The sequence below is a fragment of the Acanthopagrus latus genome, chromosome 10 (assembly GCF_904848185.1).
Source record: "Acanthopagrus latus isolate v.2019 chromosome 10, fAcaLat1.1, whole genome shotgun sequence".
NCBI classification, from domain to species: Eukaryota; Metazoa; Chordata; class Actinopteri; order Spariformes; family Sparidae; genus Acanthopagrus; species Acanthopagrus latus.
In genome coordinates, this window is record NC_051048.1 from 22,347,016 (window position 1) to 22,369,853 (window position 22,838).

The 22,838-nt window shown below is 41.5% G+C and overlaps 1 protein-coding gene and 1 long non-coding RNA gene across 4 annotated transcripts; one reads left to right on the forward strand and one right to left on the reverse strand.

Annotated features, from left to right (window-relative positions):
• Positions 1-79: 79 nt before the first annotated feature.
• Positions 80-18,041, reverse strand: hspa12b (heat shock protein 12B). Of its 3 annotated transcripts, none has more exons than XM_037112486.1 (14): positions 17,566-18,041; positions 14,750-14,813; positions 14,138-14,229; positions 12,529-12,653; positions 12,262-12,448; positions 11,862-11,966; positions 11,580-11,696; positions 9,702-9,879; positions 5,053-5,139; positions 3,622-3,726; positions 3,286-3,544; positions 3,044-3,147; positions 1,855-2,045; positions 80-1,781 (listed from the first exon to the last, which is right to left on the reverse strand). In XM_037112486.1, exons 2-14 carry the CDS (start codon positions 14,793-14,795, stop codon positions 1,308-1,310), a joined length of 2,070 nt encoding a protein of 689 aa, XP_036968381.1. In that variant the 5' UTR covers positions 14,796-14,813; positions 17,566-18,041; the 3' UTR covers positions 80-1,307. The 3 variants fall into 3 exon arrangements, with proteins under 3 accessions (XP_036968381.1, XP_036968382.1, XP_036968383.1); XM_037112487.1 differs by lacking the exon at positions 17,566-18,041 and adding an exon at positions 16,700-16,730; XM_037112488.1 differs by lacking the exon at positions 14,750-14,813 and having other exon boundaries at positions 17,566-18,040.
• Positions 5,146-6,259, forward strand: LOC119027355. The gene is made up of 2 exons (XR_005077356.1): positions 5,146-5,570; positions 5,659-6,259. It is a non-coding gene; the product is annotated as an uncharacterized LOC119027355 (long non-coding RNA).
• Positions 18,042-22,838: the final 4,797 nt, after the last annotated feature.

Consider the following 22,838-nt stretch of genomic DNA (forward strand, 5'->3'; position numbering starts at 1 on the left):
GTGGGGAAAATATTATTACCCGATAGTTTATCAATCTATCAGTGGTAGGTTTACTGTATTAAAGAAGTGGTCTGTCATGTTGGACAATACAAGACTAGTTTTAATGTGGACTGGAAAAGAAAACTGGTGAACATAAACACAAATACAGTTCATTACAGCATACACATTATATGGTTGCCTTAGGTGAGACACTGATATCTGAAGGTGGGAAGGTCATAATAACCTTCCTTATTAATGCTTGTTTGACTTTAATAGATAATAAAACAAAATCGTAGGCAGTTTGTTTTCTGTGCTTTCAAACTTGTGTAGACCGTCTGCCTCAGCTGATGGAGATCGTCTTCAGTGTGTTGTACGGAATCACTTGGCAAACATTATATATATATATATATATATATATAATGTGTTGGATTTTTGGGGTGAACTGTCCCTTTAAGAGGTTCCTTTTGGATCAGGCTGGTTTGAATTTCTCATTTTTATACGTGAATAATCTTAAAGAAAATATAAAGATACAGTTCTTCGTGTGTTTCAGAGATGAAATGTCCTGTACTATTAAACACTACCAATACAGAACACCTCACCTGACAGTAAATGTTGACATAGTCCTTCATTGTGTGCCTTCATCTGATTTTCTGCTTGTAGTTCAGTCATTTCGCCACTAGATGAGGCACAATCACAGTCACTTAAGAGAAACAAAGCTGCAGTCCAGGTAGTCGTGTCAATTTCTCATATATGGACGGTGAAATAGGATTTAAATGAGGTATCATAACAGAGCTTGTGAGAGATCCCTCTGTAATATTCATATATTCTTTGTCATTAAATGAGGCAAAAGTCTTCATATATAGCAATTCAGATGAGAGTTTAACTCTAGGTAGTATATATCATTATGTAGTCTTTCTAGGTGATCATCTGTTGCAGCAAGGAATTCACTTAGCTTTTAAAGACTTCACACAAGTTTGCCCTGAATAGTTTCTGGGCGGGAAATGCAGACAACAGCAATGTATGGGGCGGCATAATGAACTGTCCAACGAATCCAGAAGTCAAAGACAAATTAAAGTCTTCTTTTCTGCAAAGAAAAGACACCCTACCCTTCAGATAAAGGCTGAATAAAATGTTGCTCTCATGATCTTTTTTTACTACCCTAAGGGGTAAATGTAAAGCCTAAATTTGTGAATTACACAATGTGAGTTCCTGTTCTTTCCAAAAAAACATGTCACCCACTCCCAAAGTACCGCTTCTTTCTAAAACTATCATTCCTAGAATCAGTTATTTCTGTTTTCCAATCCTCAATCCTCACTTCCTGCTCCTCCTCAGTTAGACAGGAAGTCTATGGAAGCCCGGACAGAGCGATTAGACATGACGTCAACAGCTGTGACTTTGATCTCTGTGTCTCCAAACTGCATGGTTGCTCTGATCTCTCTCCTCTCTGCGCCTCCTCCTCCTGCCCCTCCTACTGCTCCCGGTAGCGGTAACGGTTCCGGAAGGTCTAAAGTTACTGTCCCGCACTTCCTGACTCCGGGGTCGGAAATGTATGTGACGTCGTCCGTCGTGCTGCAGTAGATGTTGATGATGATCTTCCGCTGGCCCAGACGAGCAGGTGTGTAGCTCCGTCTCACAACCTCGCCCAGAGCCACCGACTGGTCGACGGAGACGAAGCGGTCGAGGATGTCGGTGCACCACTCCCGGCCTTCCTTGATGAGGAGTTTTTCTCGAGGGTGGCGCCCCTCCACAAACCGGTTCAAGACGCCAACGCCGTAGGTCAGGGGGCATCGACGCACTCTGACCTATGAGAAAGAGTTCATTAGGACGTATTTCAAAGAGCCGCTCCAGGATGAGCAGGAGCTCCTGAACACTCACCACAGTGGGGTCCAGGCCGAAGAGCACGGCACCCTTCAGTATGGTCAGTCCAACATCATGGGGGATGATGATGCGGCATGTCCGCCAGAGTGCTCTCTGGACTGCTTTCTGCAGCATGGGTGACTCTGCAAAACCACCAACAAGGAAGAGGAAACGCACTCCATGCACTTCCGGTTTTGCCATCAGCTCCTCTGTCAGGGGAGAAGAAAGGAGGAGCAAAAGCTTTAGAATAATTTCACTTCATTGACGTGTTAGAGCAAATTGCATGCCTCTGTGTTCACGTTAGAAATGAGGGAGGAAAATAAGTGGATAAAATTTACATCGGTGGATGTTCATGCTGATTTCTACATCAGCTACACTCCATTCACATTTCTTTAATTTGACACATGTGAAACCCATTCCGGCCTCGTTGTCGTATGGTGATCCAACAAAGGCCAGCTGCTAAAAGCTACAAAACAAGGCCCCTGGTTGTTGAATGTACCACTGGAATGTGACTGATTTAAAACAGGCATTCTCCATTTTTCTGCCTTAAGTTTTACTTAGCAGGGCTGAAAAAACAAACAGTGAGGTCAGTGTCATTTAGAACAGGGATACTGTGGAAGGTTTTATGCTAAAGTTTGTTTTGTTTGTTCAGAGCTGGGTGGTTGAAAAATGCACTTTGTGCTTTTTTATGCTTCTTTTTTTATCATTTACATTCACAATGCCCATTCATAATAAAACTAGGATGTGTTATCTAAAGTAAGTACACTTAATGGACTGTTTATGGCAATTTGTCATACTGTGAGGTCAGTATGAGAGAGCCAAAACTTACTTAGTTCCCATCTATGTAAGTTAAAGCTGCGCTCAAATTCTTGTACTAACAATGGTTGAAATGACTGTGAACGGAGTAGCTCAGTGTGAATCGTCTGACAATCATCACCATCAGCCATTGTCCATCAGCCTTTTAGCCTCTTGTAGCTGTTCTTGTGTTATTTTAATGGCCTACTTTCACTGCTCTCATCGCAGATATCTGCAAAAACCAGACTTAAACAAGAGAGAAGGTTAGGGTAGTTCTAACGGGTTATCAAACACCTTGAAATACAGACTGATCTCTTGTTGAGCTTCACACCCTGACTGTGATGTCACAAGAAGATGGCCGCCATGAGAATATGGTCTGTAGCATGTACGTCTGTCTTTGTGTGTTTCTCACCAATGTGTTTGACAATATTGATGATGGTGGGTTGGAAGAGCTCATTCATGGCTTCCTGTGTCAGACGCAGCATCCCCTGGGAGGACCACTTCACTATATTCATGCTGACAGACACACATACACACACACACACACACACACACACACACACACACACACACACAGGAGAGAGTTTGCATTTTTAGAGTTAGAGACAGATCAAATCAATCCATAATCAACTGCTCATACACTCACACACTCACTTGCTCCTCCTCAGGGCGGCCTCCACACTCTGGCCCCGGTGTCTCTTATAGTAGTCGATGAAAGAGAAGGGCAGGGAGATGTTGAGGGCGTTGGCTCTGCCCGGCGCCGCCGTCCGTTTCCTTGCCTCAAATGCGATGGTGAGGTCCACCCAGGCTGCCGGCCGCTTGGCTTTAAAGCTCTGGATGAAGTCATCACCGAAGATCTGACACAGCATGGCCTCGAAGGCCAGGTCTACTCCGACGGCACCGTACGGACCACCTGGAAGAACGACTACAGCTTTGGAAACTGAAGCAATGTCTTCATTTGTGTGTTTTAGCATGTGTAAGAATGTTTACCTGAAGCCTTGTAGAGTTCTTTAAGTGTTCCCTGTGGCTGCTCGATCTGATGGACTGTCAGGTCAACTGTTCCTCCTCCACAGTCTGCAACGATATACCTGTCACCTGCACAAACAAACATAATTTTAACACCTACAGTGCTTTGGAAACATTTTTCTTTTCATGAAATCTGTTACTTCTGATAAATGAGAAAAAACGTGTGTTTCAGGGCCAGGAAATATTTCACATAGTACAGTTTCCTTAACTTGGAGGAAATGGTGGATTATAATGTGTCTTTATTTTTGTGAAATATCCAAATGTCATGTTTCCAGAGTGTGTGTGTGTGTGTGTGTGTGTGTGTGTGTGTGTGTGTCTGTGAGTCTGTGTGTCTGTGCACGTGCACCCCCCTGAAATTCTTCAACCAGTGGACCCCTGAACATAAACAACCGTCAGGCATCTGTGATGGCTGCGCCCCATCTGCGAGTGTGTTTTTGTGTGTGTTTATGATATGTTAGACGATAAGAGCCTGAGTTAAACTGACAACACCCCAAACACGAGCATGAGTGAGAAAAATAAAAAGCACAAGCAACAAAAAATTTACAAAAATGAAGAAATGTTGGAAAGGATGAGAGAAGAAAATGTAAGAGGAGGGTAAGACAGATTTTCTTTCTACTCGTTTGGTTTATGTACAGCGCTGAGGCAAAGAGTCCCATGGGGTGGGTCCTTCCTGTGTGGGGACAGGAAAGGGAGCAGAAAGGGTCAGCAGGGGCACGTGGCTGCTCAGATTGTTGTCATGGCTCAACAGAAAGAAAAGGCTGCGTGTTAAACTGGAGAGCTGGCTGAGTTTGATTGTTCCTGCATAGGATTTTAAACACCCAGGCCTAACTTGACACCATGAGTTGTGAATAGCAGAGTGACACGGTACAAACTGGTAGATCCTCTCAAAAAGATTATGATTTGATTCTTGTTACCCTGTTACTGTAAATTTATTATTGTGACTTTACTTCTGTAACATTTGGACTTTTTTCAGACTGGGATCCCTGGTCAGAACCAAACCAAGAAAAACATTAGTTTGTAGCCAGAAATTGTTTTGCTAATACCCCACTTTAAACAAAACTTTGTAGCCATTGCAAATAATGAGTGGAAAAAGTCACCACACTGAAATAAAAAGGACACAGTGAATTCAGAAGGAGGTGATGATATGCAGGAGGGAAAGGCCCAAATCTGAGGGTTAGATTAGAAAACACATGTGTCTGCCTCTCATAGTCAGTCTGCCTGCCAGGGTTAGAAGTCAAAACCTTCTATATCCTCGACATGTGCAGTCTATGTGTCTCTTGTAAACACACACACGCACACACGCGCGCACACACACACACACACACACACACACACACACACACACACACACACACGCACACACACACACACACACACACACACACACAGTCTCACCAGTCCGCAGCTCTGACCACAGCTCTCCAGTTCCACTCTCCACCAGGAAGGTCCTGCTGTGTCTTGATCGCCTCAGCTGCTCCCTCGCTGCAACAGACACACACACAGCTAAATACACACAAATTCACAACAAACTTAATTTTTTACACCTTTCTTGTTTTGATCAGTTAAAAATACATAATGAAGCAATAGATAATGAACAGCCAAGCTTAAGGTTGATTGATAGAAAACATTAAAAAGACATTATAATCAACAGGTCCTTGACCTGCAGTGAGGAATGATGGCCAAATTTAAACATTTCTAGATGTTTCTGTCACAATCTATGGCTGCAGTCTTCTGTGTTGTGTGTTTGTGTATTTCTGTTTGCCTGCAGAGGTGCACTGGAAGGCTGGGCGGAGTTTGCAGTCTCAGGAGGGATCTGACGTACACGCACCTGCAGCAGGTTGTTAATCACTGCCTGCTTTAAAGCCTGGGACCTCACGCGACCTGCTGCCAGATGATTTTGTTAACCATACGCAGTACATGGCTCAGTTGTTTGCAAAGACTTATTCTAGTATATATGTATCTTCCAGTGCTTCAACTAACTTTGTCATACTTTGCCTTCAGTAACCTCCAGTACCTCCAGTGTGCCAGTACCTCAGCAGCTCTGCAGCTCTGCACCTGGTCTGTGCTCTACCGAGTGTCTACATACCACCCAGTTCTCCAGCCTCTGTGTGCTACCTCTCCATTATTCTCCACCTCATGAACTCAGTCTCAACTGCCTTCAAGTCTAACCCTCACCTACTGTGACTCAACTTGTGTTTAAATAATGTTGCTTTGCATCCAGCTCCAGTGTCGTGTCCGCTTTTAAGTTCCACCTAAGTTAAGAAGCCTAACAGTGTCATTCATGTATTTATTTGGGACTCGTAGTTAGAGTCATTTTTACACCTAAAATTTACAATGACATTGTTGCATGATATGATTTTATATTATCTTAAAGATTTACGTAACAGTTTTTGGGAGATATGCTTTACTCGCAGAGAGAGAGGAGAGAAGGGAAGCTGACATGCATGCAAGGCAGTTAGCTTAGCCTGGCATAAACACTGGAGGGAGAGCAGTCAAGTTCAAAATACAACTAACAATACCTCAGAGTTCTATATTTATAATTAACATGTCAGACTTTTCAAAACTGACATACACCGCATGCTCAGTGGTGAACAACAGACAAGTTAATAACTAGCCGGTGAACATAGTGGGACATTTAGCAGCTAAAGAGCCAGAAAATGAACTGCAAAAAAAAAAAAAAAAAGGGTTAGGGTTTTTTCATCAACAACAATTAACTTAAGCTAATTGTCTCAACTGCAATATTTTCTTCTTAAACGGGAAAATGTCATATTGAGTGAGATAGCATGTCCATCTTTTTCAGTTCTCCATCTTTCATAGACTGCTTCAGAGGCTACACAAGGATTTCTGGGTCCCAAGGGCACCAGAAGGAGTTGTTGTCCCCCTGAAATATTGCTCTGTGCCAACATCTTCTCAATGAAAAAAAATTGTTTTGTGTGTAAGACATGTTTGTCTTCATGTGTAAGCATACAGGAGGGTCAGACACTTCAAATTGTGTTTAACTAATGCTTAATACAAAGTGGCTCAAGCTAAAACATCCACATCACTGCTTTTAACCTCAGGAAGGTGAGTGGTTTTAATTTAGACCACATACTTTAAAGCATGGTTTAAATCAGTTTCATAACCCTGGAGTTCATGACATTTACCCAATGAGAAAAAACAATAAAAACATACCTAAACCAGTCGTAATGTCGTGCCATGACAGGAGCAATTTGTTGGAAATGCAGAGCACTCTCACATTTCAACTTTCTCTTGGTTCTCAACATCCAAACCGCCTGACTGGCAGGTTAAGAGTGTGGATTGAGGCCAAGGAAAACACTCAGACACAGATGACAAAAATACTAAATACCTGACAGCCTGTTTGACAGAACAGAAACACTTATATGCCTCCATCAGGCAAGTGAACCCATGAAATGAGACATAATGGCTTTAATAGGGGAAGGAATTACAGATCAAAGATGGAGGATGAATTTTTTCAAACACGGTTGCGGGGGAAAGCTGTGAGTGTGCGTTGTTAGTTATAGCTTTGACAATCTGAAGTGAAGTGTTTGTATAATTCAAGGCTCATAGTGGTTTTTATAGGTTCCCTCAAACCACAGGAGTACTGCACACCACACAAACAAGAAATGAATACGAAAAAATAAATACAAAAGAAAGAAAGAAAAAAAACATTTACTGTAAAGATTTGTAACCTTATTGAGCAGCAGTGACCACACTGTCTTAAAAGTAATGCAGTTGTTTTTAAGGCCCTGGATGACGCAGGAGGTGATGTATGTGCTTCTTGGTGTGATTGTGTGTGTGTGTGGCAATGTATAACATGCAAGTCTGGAAACCATTTACAGCTGTGTGTGTGTGTGTGTGTGTGTGTGTGTGTGTGTGTGTGAGAGAGAGAGAGAGAGAGAGAGAGAGAGAGAGAGAGAGAGAGAGAGAGAGAGAGAGTGTGTGTGTTAATGGCTCCCTGGTGCTATCTTTGGAGACGAAATGAGGTGGAAGAAAAGCTAAAGATAGTAAAAAAGTGTGTGCGTTTATGTAAATACGTTTGTTTGTGAGTGTGTGTTTGTGTGTTTGTGTGAGTGTGTGTTAGACCTGGCAAAAGAAAGCCAGAATCCAAGCAAATGCTAAAGAGACGGAGGGGGAAGAAAAAAATGAATCTAAGTGAAGGAGAGGGAGAGTGACAGGCCAGGAGGGGGTGAGATCATAGTTTCACTGCACCTTGTTCCAATTACAATATCCTGTGTTTCGTGTGTGTCTTTGTGTGTGTGTGTGTGTGTGTGTGAATGCTCTTTGTGTGTGTGTCACTGACTGGATATGTATAAGTGGGCCTGTGCAGGGGATTTTGGACGGCATGTTCGTTTGCTGAATTATGCATCAGGCCCCTTTTTATTCCCTGCCTGAAATCAGTCTTGGTTCCTTCACTGCAATTTAGCAGCATTTTCCAGTAAATGTTGTAAAGACAAATGTTGTCAAGGCAGCTTTGAAATAGAATACTTATAATTTGATTGGACTGTATAATCTTGTATAATCTCTATAGAATAGAGACACCATGTGTGCTTTAGATTGATTCTCAAAACTCCCTCTCACAATGTAATTCTGTCTGCCACCAGGTACGAAATCTACCAGGCAAATGAAGGCTTGATTTCTAGTAAAACCCTCTCTGCTGTCTAACCCTAACCATGTCTCTGTTATAGACTAAATGAATGAAGAAACTCACATTTTGTCTTTGTGTCCCTTTACATCAACCCCTGCTGTAGTTACTTTTGTGTGGGGTTAGGGTTAGCAAAACTCAAACTATGTTATTACTCATATACATTATATTACTCAATATACGAGTAGCAAAGACAATTTCACTTCACCTCGTGTGTGCTTACTTTTTCTCTTTGAATTCCAAAGTCGTGTCAAAAATTTCTTGACAGAACCTTTGAAACAAACGCAGTGTATGTGGAGTTGTGAGTGGCGAGGCTCTGAGGGAAAACGAAAGCGATTTTGTTGTCTTTACAATAGCAGAGCCAACAATAACAGCACTTGGAAAAGCTGGGGGGGGAGTTTATAAGTTGTCTATTTCTATTTAGAAATTGTAGCCTATTGAGCCAGCGGACAGGAAGACGGAAACAATGAGCTGAAAGATGCTAAAACAGTCCAGAGCTCAGTGGGGGGCTGCAGAGTTGGGAGATAACTCTCTGCAGATTTGGATTTCACATTCAACATTTGACAAGTGTCATTCATAACATAGTTAAATTACTTAAATTTTCAATTCACATTGTATAGGTTGTCAGTACTTTCCCATGTGTTCTTGTATACAGTGTGTTTATCTTTTGGATAGATAGATAGATAGATAGATAGATAGATAGATAGATAGATAGATAGATAGATAGATAGATAGATAGATAGATAGATAGATGTGAAATGTGAAAAGTGTAGGAAGGGATGAAAAAGCACTGAGATGCAAGATAAAAGTAAAAATGAAAGTGACTGATGTACACTGCCTTGTGAAAGCAAGCAGTAAAGCTCAGATCTCTGCGCTGGATACAGAATTTAAATATACTGTAGGGCTGGCACCGGAAGATGAAGGACGTGCAGTTTCTAGAGCGGATCACGTCACACCACATTGTGCAAGTGAAAAATTGTCTGTGCAGAAAACTTTGGAAATGACCCAGATAACCTCTGCTTCTTTGCAATGACAGAGGCATGGTCACATTGCTACAAAATATGAGTAAGATGCAGAATAATACAGAAAAAATTCTGCTTGACGGGACACATATGGCCCCCACATACACACAGAACTGCAAAGTCATGAGGCAAAACCACAAGCAGTATCTGAAGTCAGATCTTTACCCTCACTGCTCTCTATTTCTTTTACACACACGCGCGCACACACACACACACACACACACACACACACACACAGTGCTATACAAAAACCACAATCCACAAGCGCACCCAAGTAACAACATTTCCAGGAACATAGTGGGGTTTCATGCTCATGACACAGTCTGCAACAGGACACACACATTCACACACAACCGTCCCCCCCCCCCCCCCCCCCCTACCTTGTCTGAAGCTGGAGTCAAAGGGCCGCGACACCTCCAGATCAAGGCCGTTTGTGACTGGCTGCAAGCTCAGGTCAATCACCTGGTGTAGGCGGAGCTTGCGGCAGTAAATGGACGCAGCTTCTGGTTCCAGAGCGATGAGGAGCTGCTCAGGACAGTCAGGAGACACTAGACCAGCCTGGAGGAAGACAGATTTTCATTATTGAGCAGGCTTAAGAGGCTGAACGAGCATGACTCCATCATGCTTTCATGCATGACTCTGCTTTGGTGCATATAAAGTATAGGTGTAACAAAATGCCATTAGGAGAGGAGAGCTTGTATATAAGCTTTTGTCTTGATGAATTGGGAGTAAAGTTGAGTGTCTGGAATGATGTGTGTGTGTGTGCGCAGGGCGGCGGTCTGGACACTACTTCCTGTGTTTGTATGCCGGTCTCCCTCATTGTTCCCTTCTGATGACATCATCACCAGCAGGAAGCGCACACACCCGACGGCCTCAAGCTGGGAGCCAGAGCAGGGTGTGTGTGTGCATATATGTCAGTGTTCTCGTGAAAGCGTGTATGCATTACACTATTTATGTACGCACCCGGGTGAGTGAAGGGCAGATGAGAGATAAAAGTTAACACATCGATCCTGTGTGTGTGTGTGTATGTGTGTGTGTGTGTGTGTGTGTATGTGTGTGTGTGTGTGTGTGTGTATGTGTTCAAATGAGACAGCTGAACAGTGAGTGAAGGAGAACAAGGAAAGCATGGCATTAAAAGTAAAAGGTTGTACAGTCTTTCCCATCCTAACTATTGTGCATGTGCTGCACAAGTACACACACACACACACAGACCACTCTCATTGATGTGTATTGTGATAGGACCCCCCGCATTCCTGTCCATGTACGCACACTTCCTACAAGTCATTGTGACACATACAGTGCACAGAGCAGGAGTGTGTGTGTTGATGGGAAGAGAGAGTCAAGAGTGCAGTGTGTGTGTGAAAGTGATCATCCATGAGGACATTACTCAGACAGCCTTTCTCTCATGTTTTTTTCTTTCCATCTTTCTGTTGTTCTTACTCTCTCACACAGATACAGTTTCAGTGATACAACATTGAACTGGTATATTAACATAAAAACACTTGCAGCCAATGGCGATGACACTTTGGTCACTCATAGAGTCAAAACACTGAAAGTCTGAAATCTCAACTTTTCGTGCAACAACAAACACAGACTGTATTTAAGCTTAGTGAGAATGTAAAATATAACAAGTTTTTGATTAACAAGGGGGGAAGTGTGTTACTGAGGTGGATAAAAGACACAACATGATTTTTAAAAATATTTCATAAAAGAAAATGCACCAAAAAATAAACTTGTGCATATATATTAAATCTGTTATACAGAGACACATCTAGCCAAAGATGTACAACCCCAAGTCCAAAATAAAACAAAAATAAACAAATGCTATAATTTGTTAATCCTGTGTGACATATATGAAAAGAAAACAATCCAATGATGTTTTACCTCATCATCTTCATTGTTTTTGTAAATATCTGCTTATTCTGAATTGAATGCCAATAATATGTTTTAAACAAGTTTGGACAGGGGCAACACAAGACTGTGAAAGTTAAAGGAATCCTCCAAAAACATCTGTTTGGAACATTCTACAGGTAAACAGGTTTGTTGGAAATGGGTAATAGTATCATGAGTGGATAAGAAAGGGGATGTTCTCAACCCAAAAAGCAACAAAAAACGCTAAATATCAAAAGGTTTTAATCAAAAACAGCATGTACAGTGTGTTGATGTGTGTGATGTGTATATTGTTTTTTCCTCTTTCAGTCAGTCATATCCACTCCATGTATTTATTTATCTGTCAGTATGTGTCTGTGTGCCCCTACCAGGTATGCAGCCTCTCTCATGAACTGTTTGGCAGGTTGTCTCCACACAGCAGGGACGGTGATCACCCATCTGATCTCCTCTCCCTCCAGTACAGATGACGACTGGTCCTTCACCTCCTAAAAAGAATCAATATATAACACTTCCTAAAATCAGACTCGAGATATGAGTATCCATCAGAGCAAAATACTCACATTGGGAAAATGCTTTGTAAGTCACAGTACAGCAACACCTCATTTTTAAGTAAGACATATCTAAATAAGTACATATATTTGTAACTGCACCTTTAGAGCATGTTCCCTGAAGAACCGCAGTGCGTGAGCAAACACCTCGATGGCCCTGACCCTCCGACCGTTTACCGCCTCCAGCTCCGTCTCCATGGTGAGGTCCTGCAGCAAACACAAACATAACTGCTGAAAAACTGCTGCAGGAACAAGTCATCTTTGTGATGTTTAAAGCCTTAAAGGGAAATTTTTTATTCCCATTTTTAAGCTTCTTAATCACTGGATCCTACATTTCCCACGACGTTACTTGATTGCGTTCCGTAATTGGCCCCTCCTTGCTTCGTAACAGTCATATATTTGCAAACCAAACACTACCCGTTTGTAAAGTGGGCTTTTAAAAACATTTTTCTTAAGTCATAAACAGAATCATCTGTGGTTCTTCTCATTCGATCTCTCTTACACTTGTGCTGTGGATCTTCATCTTGAACTTATCGAAATAGAGCCAATGCCGGGCCTCCTCTGGGTCCAGGTCGTGGTAGAAGTCGCGGGCAGCGAACCCAAAGCTGTGGAACCGCAAATCAGGAGTCAGCAGCAGACAAGTCGGGCTCTTCTGATTGGCCACACCAGGGTCGCCGCCCTCCCAGCGCCTGCATGTATTGGAGGGAAAAGATGTTAAGGATGGAACATTTAAAGAATACAACTGAAGACAATAAAAGCCAACTCTTACTTCATCATGTGTATGGCCTCTGAGTCCTGTGTGAAGCTGAACGCATAGCCACTGGAGGTCGTCCCAAAGTCTATCGCCACGACCACCGTGAACGGACAGGCCATCCTGGGTCTGACCTCCACCCGCTGAGGGACAGAACAAGGCCCGAGGGAGAGGCAGATTTGTGCGTGTTGTAGCTGACACTGATAGGATAACAACTCTTCACAATCACCTCTGTGCTCATTCATGTTTTTTCAACACCTTTGTGTGTTTTATTAGCCGAGCTGGCTGTGTGGCTCTGAGGCCCACAGGAGGAAGCCTCCTGACTGTGGTGATCCTGGTTACTATTAGAATGACCCTCAGGAGCTTGTACTTGATTACTTTCTTTTAATGCCACTTTATATTTCCACTCCACTTCGTCTTAGAGAGAAGTATTGTACCTTTTATTTCATCAAATTTATCTGCTTACTTTACACATGAAGACTAACCCTAACTCTACGCACAAAACATATGAGGAGTTTGTAAAATATCGTGTTTTGTTATAAACTGAAATAACCAAATGAGTCATTTGACAGAATATTCATTGGGAACCATTTTGTTAATTGATCCTCCTCAACTAGCTGCAACAGCTAAATTAATTAATAATTAATGAAACTATTAAATAGTGGGTAGTGATAGTGAACACTTAAATGGATAAATATATTTTAAGGCATGTCTTCTTTTAGGTGGCTAGAATATCACTCTGTCACTCTGCTTCCCTGCTGGTGCTTTTCCACACAGCTGATGGTCATCTGCCACAGGTGAAACACTGACCAAGGATAAGTACCTTACAAACCCATTAAAGACCTGAAGTATCACTGAAAAGTACATTTTCCTGAAGGGTGCAAATAACTAATTACAACTTCTCCGCTCTCTGACATTAAGTAATTTTTTGGGTACTTGTGCTTCTTAGTCCATCATTTTACTTATACTTAAGAATGCACTACAGTTTGCAATCTACTTGGTGACTTTTGAAATTATACTTGAGTACTGAGTACAATTTGAATTAATATGTTAACTTTTCATCAGGTCACAATTACAGTCCAATACTTTGCTTTATGACTAACTATCATCAAACCTGATACTCCCCTTATCCTCAGCTGTTTAGTGCTGCTATATAAGCATCATAACTACAGAGTGAATCAGGTCATGTGGGCTGTCATTGTCTGGAAATGAAGCATGGGTGGGATTTAGACCAAGATCTCTGACATTTCTGTAATAATGAGTTTCTATGCGAGGAAACTGAGCAGAATGATCAGCTTGGCTTAGAAATCGGATGCTGTTTTTCCTTCTTTAGTAGCCCACTTGTAAGAGTTAGTGCCAAGGTGCATATATTTCTTGACCACCATCCGTAGTCTTTATCGGGCACTTGTTTTGAGCCTACACCTCACTTAAAACTGTGTGTAAGTGTTATTATAAACCACTAATAACAGTGAGAAGTGGATGTGGGTTTAAACATCGCGTTTAAGAGCTCTATATAAAGAAAATAAGCAGAAAGAGGAAAGGGTGTGTAAGAATGTCTGTGGTGTGTGTGTGTGTGTGTGGGTGTGTGTGTGTGTGTGCACGTTTATGTGTGTGTGTGTGTAGTTACCGGGGAGGGTGACGGTGTGAGGGGTGTGATGCTGCAGTCATTTCGAGCTGTGGCAGGCGACGAAGGGACTGACGAAGCGGCTGATATATCATCTGGGGATTAATGGAGAAGAGAAAGAGAAGTGTAACACTATGCAGTAGTAACAATTAAAATCTCATAATTATTGTTATTTTGGCATTGGAAAAGTGTCACACATGCTCGACTGAAAAATGAAAAGAATAGCCAAAAAAATCCTGTAGACTTGAGGCGATAAGCAGCCATGGGAAACCTCTCTTATCAATAGGAAAGAGCCATCATTAGGCTGTCGACAAGTGCTGATACTAACGTACATGAACTCATGCAAAATAAACTCATTTTCCCCTGCAGAGATAAATGAGATAGGGCATGAACCCACTTAACCTGAAGCTCTCGAGATGTGAGGTTGAATATTTATAATGAACTGGAATTACTGGAATGTCACTGGAATCTGATGTGAGTAATATTCCCAAGCGGGGGAGGGACATGGAAAGGTCAGCATGTTCACGCTCCAAAAGATAAAGAGGGAAGAGTGAGTCATTTTGCCCAGGTTGCCATAGCAGTGAAGCATGTGTACAAAATGTGTGCATGTCTCACTGGGTATCTGCAGGCTGTTGGGGTCTAGCTGCACCACGTCAGCCATCTTTACGGGAGCCAGGGTCTGCAGAGGAACACACCAATACTAGTATAATGCATATAGAATCATTAATTGGCTTCCAGTATCCTCTACTATCAGTCTGATTTTCAGGAAATCATGTCAGATCAATTCAGATGGAGGTATACAATTGGATCTTACACACATTATCACTTGTGAATTGTGGTCAAAATAAAATAATAATAGGAGTTTTGACATAATAAGAAGAGTTTTGACATTTCTGAGCAACTGTTTTTTTTAAGGATGAACTTGCATTATTTCATTTTGGCCTCTTAGGGCAGCATAACAAGCTGTAAATATAATATTGACGTATTAAATCATAAACTTAACAAACAACTGCCTATTCAAACATCCATCAAATAGAAGCAACATAAGCATTTATTCTGTGATGAACACATGTATAATATTCACTCTCCTTTAGCTCTGTTTTTGTTCTCTACCAACTCCTGGGAGAAACACCTGACTCTGTAGCTACTAAATGCTCCACAATCTTCATTAGCTTGTTTGCTTTTGTTAGCTTTGTCCATCTGCTGCTTGGTGCTAGACAGGTGGTGCACAATGGGTTCATCATGGCTTTTTTAAGCTAAAAATGGCTGCCTACCTCAGCTGGAAGTGATGTTGATGAGAGTGAAACAGACCAAAGATTTGGTCATGGTTCATTAATCAGAACAATTAGTTAAAAGGCACTTAAACATCACATAGAGCTGAAGTGGACCGCAGAGTCTGGTGATCATTTTCTGTTCATAAAACTAAATAAGTGCAGCTTTACACTCCAATTAGTAGTTTGATGATGTTGGAAATTGGAAGTAGCATTTTAAGTGTTTCCCTGGAAGTAGCAACAGGCGAAATGCACTATTACCATAGACAAAATATGGAATTTCTGTGGTGCATGCAATAAAATTGAGAAGAATTGTAAAATAAAATTGGAGATGGAGAGGTTCTGACCAGTTTTGTATTCAAAGAATCATTCCTATGTGCTTTCATTATTCCTTATATAATGAATAGTAATAAAAAAAACAACAATTATCTATTCTATAGTGAGCTGTAAATCAAAGGACATTAATGACTTATTGTCATTTTGTTCCATTGGTAACAGTACCTCAAATAGAAATAAATACATGTAATATACAAGGTAGAAAATAGGGAGTCATTTTGCTCAAGACTTTCATCACCCAAGGAGGGTGAAGTGAAGGCGACACACCCCAAACATCTTTCACAGCACCCATCACGCACTTGAACTTCTAGTTCCCAGCTGCTATACCAATGATTGGTTGCAGTGCTGGTTGCATGGAGTTGCTTTCAAGTGAAAGTTGAAGAATGAATGTGTTTCCAATACAATATATGTTAATGATATATGACAATAATATGAGCTAACTATTCGGTTAGGGTTAGGGTCTCAGATAAACAACAAGAAAACGTGCACCTCAAATTACACATTTATGATCAAACAGCACAGATGTGCAAGGAAAAATAAACAGTTGAAGTTGAAAGAAAGGAAAGATGTGTGTATAAAATGTCAGAGTAGAGTGTGCATTCCATTTGTTTTATTCTTAGCGTCACGATTAGTGAGTAGCCTCAAAGTTGCCTGTAGGTCCTTCAGCACATGCATTTACTTTTTGTGCATGTGTGTTTTATTTCATTGGCATGTGTGTGTTTGTGTGCATTGTGTTTCAGCACCGGGCCGCTCCGCCATCCAAGCCAGGAACAAACTAAACAGATGAGTGCAATGAAACATAGATGTGTTTGTTTAAATCTCTTTATGTGAACGAATGCATGAGCATAAGTTAGTTCAACATCTTTTCTTTACGTACGTGCAGAAAGTACATGCATGCCACATCCTTGTGCAACATTTTGTGTGCCTGTGTGTGTGTGTGCATCACCGGCATTCTTACCCAGCATCTGTCCTTACGATTTGATGATAAAACTAGAGACAGGACGAAACTGCATCTCCTTTCCCTTCTTTATGCTTTTATCCTCTCATCCAGTCATCTCTTTCAACTCAATGTGCAGTGGACAATTTACTCCCCTCTGCCCCGCCGTCCTTTTCTTCTCTCCCTCATTCTCAGACACACGACTTAGATCTTTCAGGGGATCAGCAGAACAAGCAACTCTGACTCCCCTGAGACTTCACATTCGGCACACATTGTGCAACACACTCCACATTTATGCACCATTAGCGATCAAGCTCTCACTTTGAAGTATGGAGAGATTTTGTAAGTATTACTGGTAGACTTACTGGCCAGACAGGTTTTGGTAGTGCTTATTATCATGCAGCTTTTTCTCATTAACAGAACATTAAAGGGGTGCTCCAAAGTTTTGGAGAAGAGATTCTAACTCATAATTCTAACGTGACAATAATAATATTACTACAAAACCAGAAGAAATGTCTTTTCCATAACTGTAAAATCAAGCTGTTCTTAGTGGAAAATAAGGTCTGCAGGACACTGTTTGAAGCTAGAAAGGAGGCAGGGTCCACCACATACAGTAAAAAACTTTGCGTAAAGAAATTGTGTTGTCCTTTTATGTCAGTTTGTTCATTCAGTTTGTTCCGTCATGAAAATAAAATGAGTTTGTTTATCTTGTTTGTTTAGACATAAGCAATTAGGAAAATGCAATTTTAAATATAGTTCCCAAAAATACACAGCGCCCCTTTAATGCAAACAACTACAAACATGGAGCCAAAACGTTGAAAAAATTTGAATGAAATTTGACAGATCATTTTGCCAAGTGCACTCTTCACCCTTCAATGTCAACTCACCTCTTTGTTTGCAACACTATGTCCTTTTCCTTCTCTCGAAAAGTATTCCCAAACTATGAAAATTCGGCAGTCCAAAATTTAGAATCCGCCCCCAGGGAGGGAATTGCAGAAGAAGAGCAGGAGGAAACTGTGGCCACAAGAGGATGCTTTTCTAGAAAACCGTTGTTAAAAAGGTGAGACTTCCCAGCTGACTTACATTGAGATTTCCCAAAATTGGAATTCCCTAATCAGAAAAGTTCACAATGAGATGTGATAGAAGGAGAAAGAGCTGCACCCTCTTCTTCTTCTTCTGAGTAAATCAAAGCTTTTCCTAATGACGTTCTGAGTTGGATTTGTACGTCTGTCTCTCTGCAGCAGAGCTCACTGCCTCTCCGTTCTGCACAGGAATGTCAGAGAAAAGTAGTGACACACACACACACACACACACAAGTTGCAGGAGTGGGAGGGCTGTGACAGCGCATAGTGGGGAATGCTGGGGGATTTACCTCACTGGGTAATTGCAGAGTGTATTGGAGACTGAGGGTGGAGTATTCCTGAGCAGGCAGTGTATCCCGGTTAAGTCATCTTGCCCTCTCTTTCCCCTCCCACTCCTCCATATGTATCCTTCCTCTGTTTAATTATCTCTTCCTGTCTTCCTCATTTCATCTTTTCTTTGTCTCGCTTCAAATGCTGCTGCTTTCTTTTAATGTTTTCTTCATCTCCTCTTTGTCCTTAGCCTATAGCTGCTCCCTTAACCTTTTCATAGCATTACTTCCAACTTTCTAACTTTTGCAGACAAAAGGAGGAAGCAGCCAGGTGTGTTCAGTCAGCCTCAAACAAATGATAAATCTAATTCCACTGCTCCAGCTTTACCTCCGCCAAGGGGGTTACGCTTTCACCCTTGGTTTGTTTTCTCAGCAGGATTATACAAAAACTCCCGAACAGATTTCCACAAAACTTGGATGGTGGCTTTGCCCAGAAGTTAACTAAACCTAACCTTAACCCGAAATCTTGGAAAAAAATTAAGCACACTTTCCAAAATGTCAAACTTTTGCTTTAATGAAAATCTAATTCAACTAAAACATTTTTAAATACACTTGACGCACTGTTGTCAGTATACTATCTGTCTTTCTGTATGCTGTGAGGCTGTAGACTTTTATCTGTGGAGGTTCACATCATTGCTGCAGGGATCTAATTTCTCCTGTCTAGAGCTGTGATTGAAAGCATACATTAACCCCCAGTGCTTTCGCACACACACACACACACACACACACACACACACACACACACACACACACACACACACACACACACACACACACACACACACACACAGACTGAGACTAGCTGGCCTCACTCTCATTGGCAGAGGAAGTCAGACCCTCTTGAGTATGTGAAAGAAAAGGCCTCTGGTATATACACACACATCCACATACACTCAGTCTCCTTGTCAGATTTCTACATCGAATTAGGGTGCATGAGTATGTGTGTGTGTGTGTGTGTGTGTGTGCGTGTGTGCGTGTGTGTGTGTGTGTGTCTGGAAGCCATTACCTGGCATGTCTCCCCTCGCTGCCCAAAAACCAAGAGGCCCCATATGTATCCTGCCATCACCTCTCTCTTTCTTCCTCCTTCTTTCTTTCCCGTTATTGCCTCTTTTATTGTTCTTCTACATTTGTCCTTTCTCTCTTGTATAGGCTGCTCTCTTGCATGTCTCTGTGTAGAATCAATTTTATTTGATCCCTTACCTGCAGTCATTTGCTCCAGTTAATTTTCTAATGACTAACATTAACTGTCGTGTGGCAGAATTTTAACAGTGTTGCTATCAAATCTGGGGTTTTCACAGTTTTGGGCCTTTTATTGACATCTCTGTTTGGCAACCACACCTCCATTAAACCTACTTAAAAACACCATGGAGGCCGAAGTCAAGCTCCTCCATCACCTCTGGGACAGAGAGTCTTCGTCTGAGCACAGCCTCACCCTTCTCCTTGGAGGACACAGGAAGCCCAGCGCAGGAAGTGATGGAGTCAGGTGACAGGAAGGAACCCCTGTGTGGCATTCCTCTCATGAATCCCGCATTATTTCAGGGACCCTGGAAGTCCTCGAGCGATGGAAACACACCCATAACATACACATGCACACACATGCACACACACACACACACACACACACACACACACACACACACACACACACACACACACACACACACACACACACACACCGTTCTTCCTCCAGCTCCTCTAAATAGACCAAAATCTTTAGAGCCAGGCTAGCTGTTTCCTGTTGCTAAATTAAACTTAATTGGCTTAATCTTAATATTTCATGGAAAGAGTAACATCAGTATACTTATAAGGGTTAGGATTATTTAAAAATAAAATAATGAAACTTTTACCATTGCAGAAAAAATATGACACACTTGTGTTAAGATTTATCTGGTTAATCCTTTTTGGTTTATCCATAGTTTTTTTTTTTTTTTTATGCCAGTGTTCTCTGTCTTGCAGTTTATAACTGTGTTTTTCATATTTTTGATATATTTGAAATACTTTTGAAATATTTGTTGTCATTTTTAAAAATCTCAGCATTTATGTTCTTCTGAATTTTCATTGTGTACTGCCGCAGGCATCGTCAGCCTAAATACAGCAATGGAGGTTAAAAATGTATTTTTTGATAAAACAGCTAAAGGACATCTACATGTTTGTTCTCAAACTTTTGATCATATCACAAGGTGTTCATTTGCATGGGGAGTTTTAAGTCAACATAGATTAAAAGACATTAAGAAGTCAATGATTCCAGTGATCCTTGGGTTAAGTTTGTTTTGTCAGCTGCTGTTTCTAATGTCAAGAAGGAACTTGACGGTAGAGATTTTTAATCTTTTGGCCTTTCAAACAGCCATAATCAATGTTCTGCACAAAATGTTATCCTTTTTTCATCAATGTGAATAATGGTCAAGAATTGCACATCCACTTACTTTTGTAATGTAGGTCAGACAGTGGTAATAATCACGTAACCTTGCCTACAAATAAATCTTCTGGCACAAGTACTACATGACTTTTTGCACCATTTTTCAAGCAAACATATTAAACACACAAGGGGCCCAGACCCTGGACATGCACACAGGGAACCATTAATGGAGGAGTGAAATAGAAATATCTGCATGTGCTGTGTAACCCTAACCCTAACCCTTTCTGTAGGGTTTCTGGAACAAATGTGCAGCAGGAATATATTTCCATGTTCACCAAAGTCCTTGTTTAAATGGAACACACTGTTGGCCTGTAGCTCACTGGAGTGTTCACAGCCCCTCAGTGCTGAGTGTGAACAGGCCCTTAGTCTAGCAGCACTTGTGCCTGCAGGAGTTTGTCCAGAAAATAATAAAGGCAATGTTGTATCATTGAGCGCATGCTAACATGCCACTTCCTGTTCAATGTGCATGTTAGGGTGTGTCTTATGTTCCAGCGCCGTGTGTTTGTGTGCATGTGTGTGTGCAAGCAGCACTGGACTAACCCACCGGTGAAGCCTGGGTGGGCAGCCAGGGCCACAGGAAAGGCTGGGGTGGAAGATACACACACACACACGCACACACGCACACACACACACACACACACACACACACACACACACACACACACACACACACACACACACACACACAAACACACACATTAAACATGACTGCCCTCTGACATCAAGTCTGGGCTATTGTGTAATAATCAAAAGAGGGAGGGGGAGGGAGAGAGAGGGGTACAGGAAGGGAATTTATGATTTATGATTCAATAGCAAAGACAGAGGGAGAAATTTATGGCAGAGGTGGGCTGGAGGAGGGAAAGGAGGGAGGTACGAGGACATCATGTAACAGCAGTGGGGAGAAGAAATGAGGTGGAAAAAGTTAAAGTACCTTTTTGAATGCACCTAAATGGTGAGTTTGAGGATAGCCGATTGCAAGATATTCCTGACAATGTGCAGGTGTGAGCTGTATATTAAATCTGCAATATAAGGGGTCTTAGATCAAACTTCTCTCTTCCTAAAGACGTCACTAACGTCCTTTGCCATGATTGAACAGCGCTGCAATCACAGATAAAGCCCAGGGTGTGTGTGATCACAAGGAGCCCTTTATGAGTTTCTCAAGGAGAGGGATCACAGGTCATTGAAGATAAATCGACACACAAACTCATACACACTGATTTGAGCTGACACTTTGAGGAACATCTGGCGTTCTTGAGCTCTGATTTAATGTCCCCATCTCTTTCTCAACACATCTGCACGACCATGCATCTTGCATCCAGCTGAAACAATCCAGAAATACTGTAGCAGGCTGGAAATCTGTTGAAGTGTCGATCTACAATGACGTGGAGATTCTTTGTCTGTTAACCAAATGAAGACCAAGCATTGGAGGATTGGAGCCTGATGGATATATTGGTCCATTCCTTCCTCCATTACATATGTATCTTTTTCACAGCCATTTGATAACCATATTTATTTATGCACATACTCTTTGTATATATGAATTTTAGCTGATATAGTGAAATTTGAATATCTTTACACCCCAATGAAAATGCAGCACATAACTTTCAAGATGTTGCCTTTAATTACCCTGACATTATTGGGGAGATAGTGCAAGCACAGATGCCATAATTGAGTAATCTTTGCGAGCAGAGGGCTGATCTTTAACATGAAAAACCTGTCTCCCCTGCTCTGTTGGAACTTTTGTGTGAATGCTGTGAACTCTTTAGTGTGAGAAAAGCAGTTAAGGATGATAAAAGTCATAGTCAACTTTAAATTAACCAGCGCTCCAGGTTTTCTTTTTATGCCAGATGCACTTGTAAACCTACCTTTTTCCATGCAGGTGCAACCAGGTTATGATTTAGTGAACACAATAACGCATATTGATTTCATTTTATTATTATCTTATTATTTTATTTAAACAAATTACATAAGTGGTTGAAAACATGAATAAAGGTGCAGACAGATGTTTTTCATCCTTTTAAGTCACTGCACATGTGAAAGAATATTTCAGAAACAACCAAAAGATTAATCAAAAAACGTATACATTCTTTAAATCTGACTTGCTGAAAACCAGGTGCATCGGTGCAACCAAGGAAAATGTTGCATTTAACAGTCACATGTGTGACCATAATAGTCACCCCCTAAAGTCCTATTTATCTGGTAAACAGTAGCTTGTGCAGAAATTCCTAGCCCTGCACTGATTGACATTCAAAGTCATAAAGTCAAAGATGGACAACAGAGAAGAAGTGGAGAGGCAGGTTCAGACATGGTGCAGTAGGTCCCTGAACATGGCT

Bases quoted from the DNA above. Each gene is read 5' to 3' on its own strand.
- hspa12b (XM_037112486.1), bottom strand. From the start codon at position 14,795: ATGGCTGACGTGGTGCAGCTAGACCCCAACAGCCTGCAGATACCCA. The intron at 5,140-9,701 runs GTAGGGGGGGGG...TGTCTGTTGCAG, and splicing joins TGACTCCAGCTTCAGACAAG to CGAGGGAGCAGCTGAGGCGA. The intron at 3,727-5,052 runs GTGAGACTGTGT...TTGTTTGTGCAG, and splicing joins GTGGTCAGAGCTGCGGACTG to GTGACAGGTATATCGTTGCA.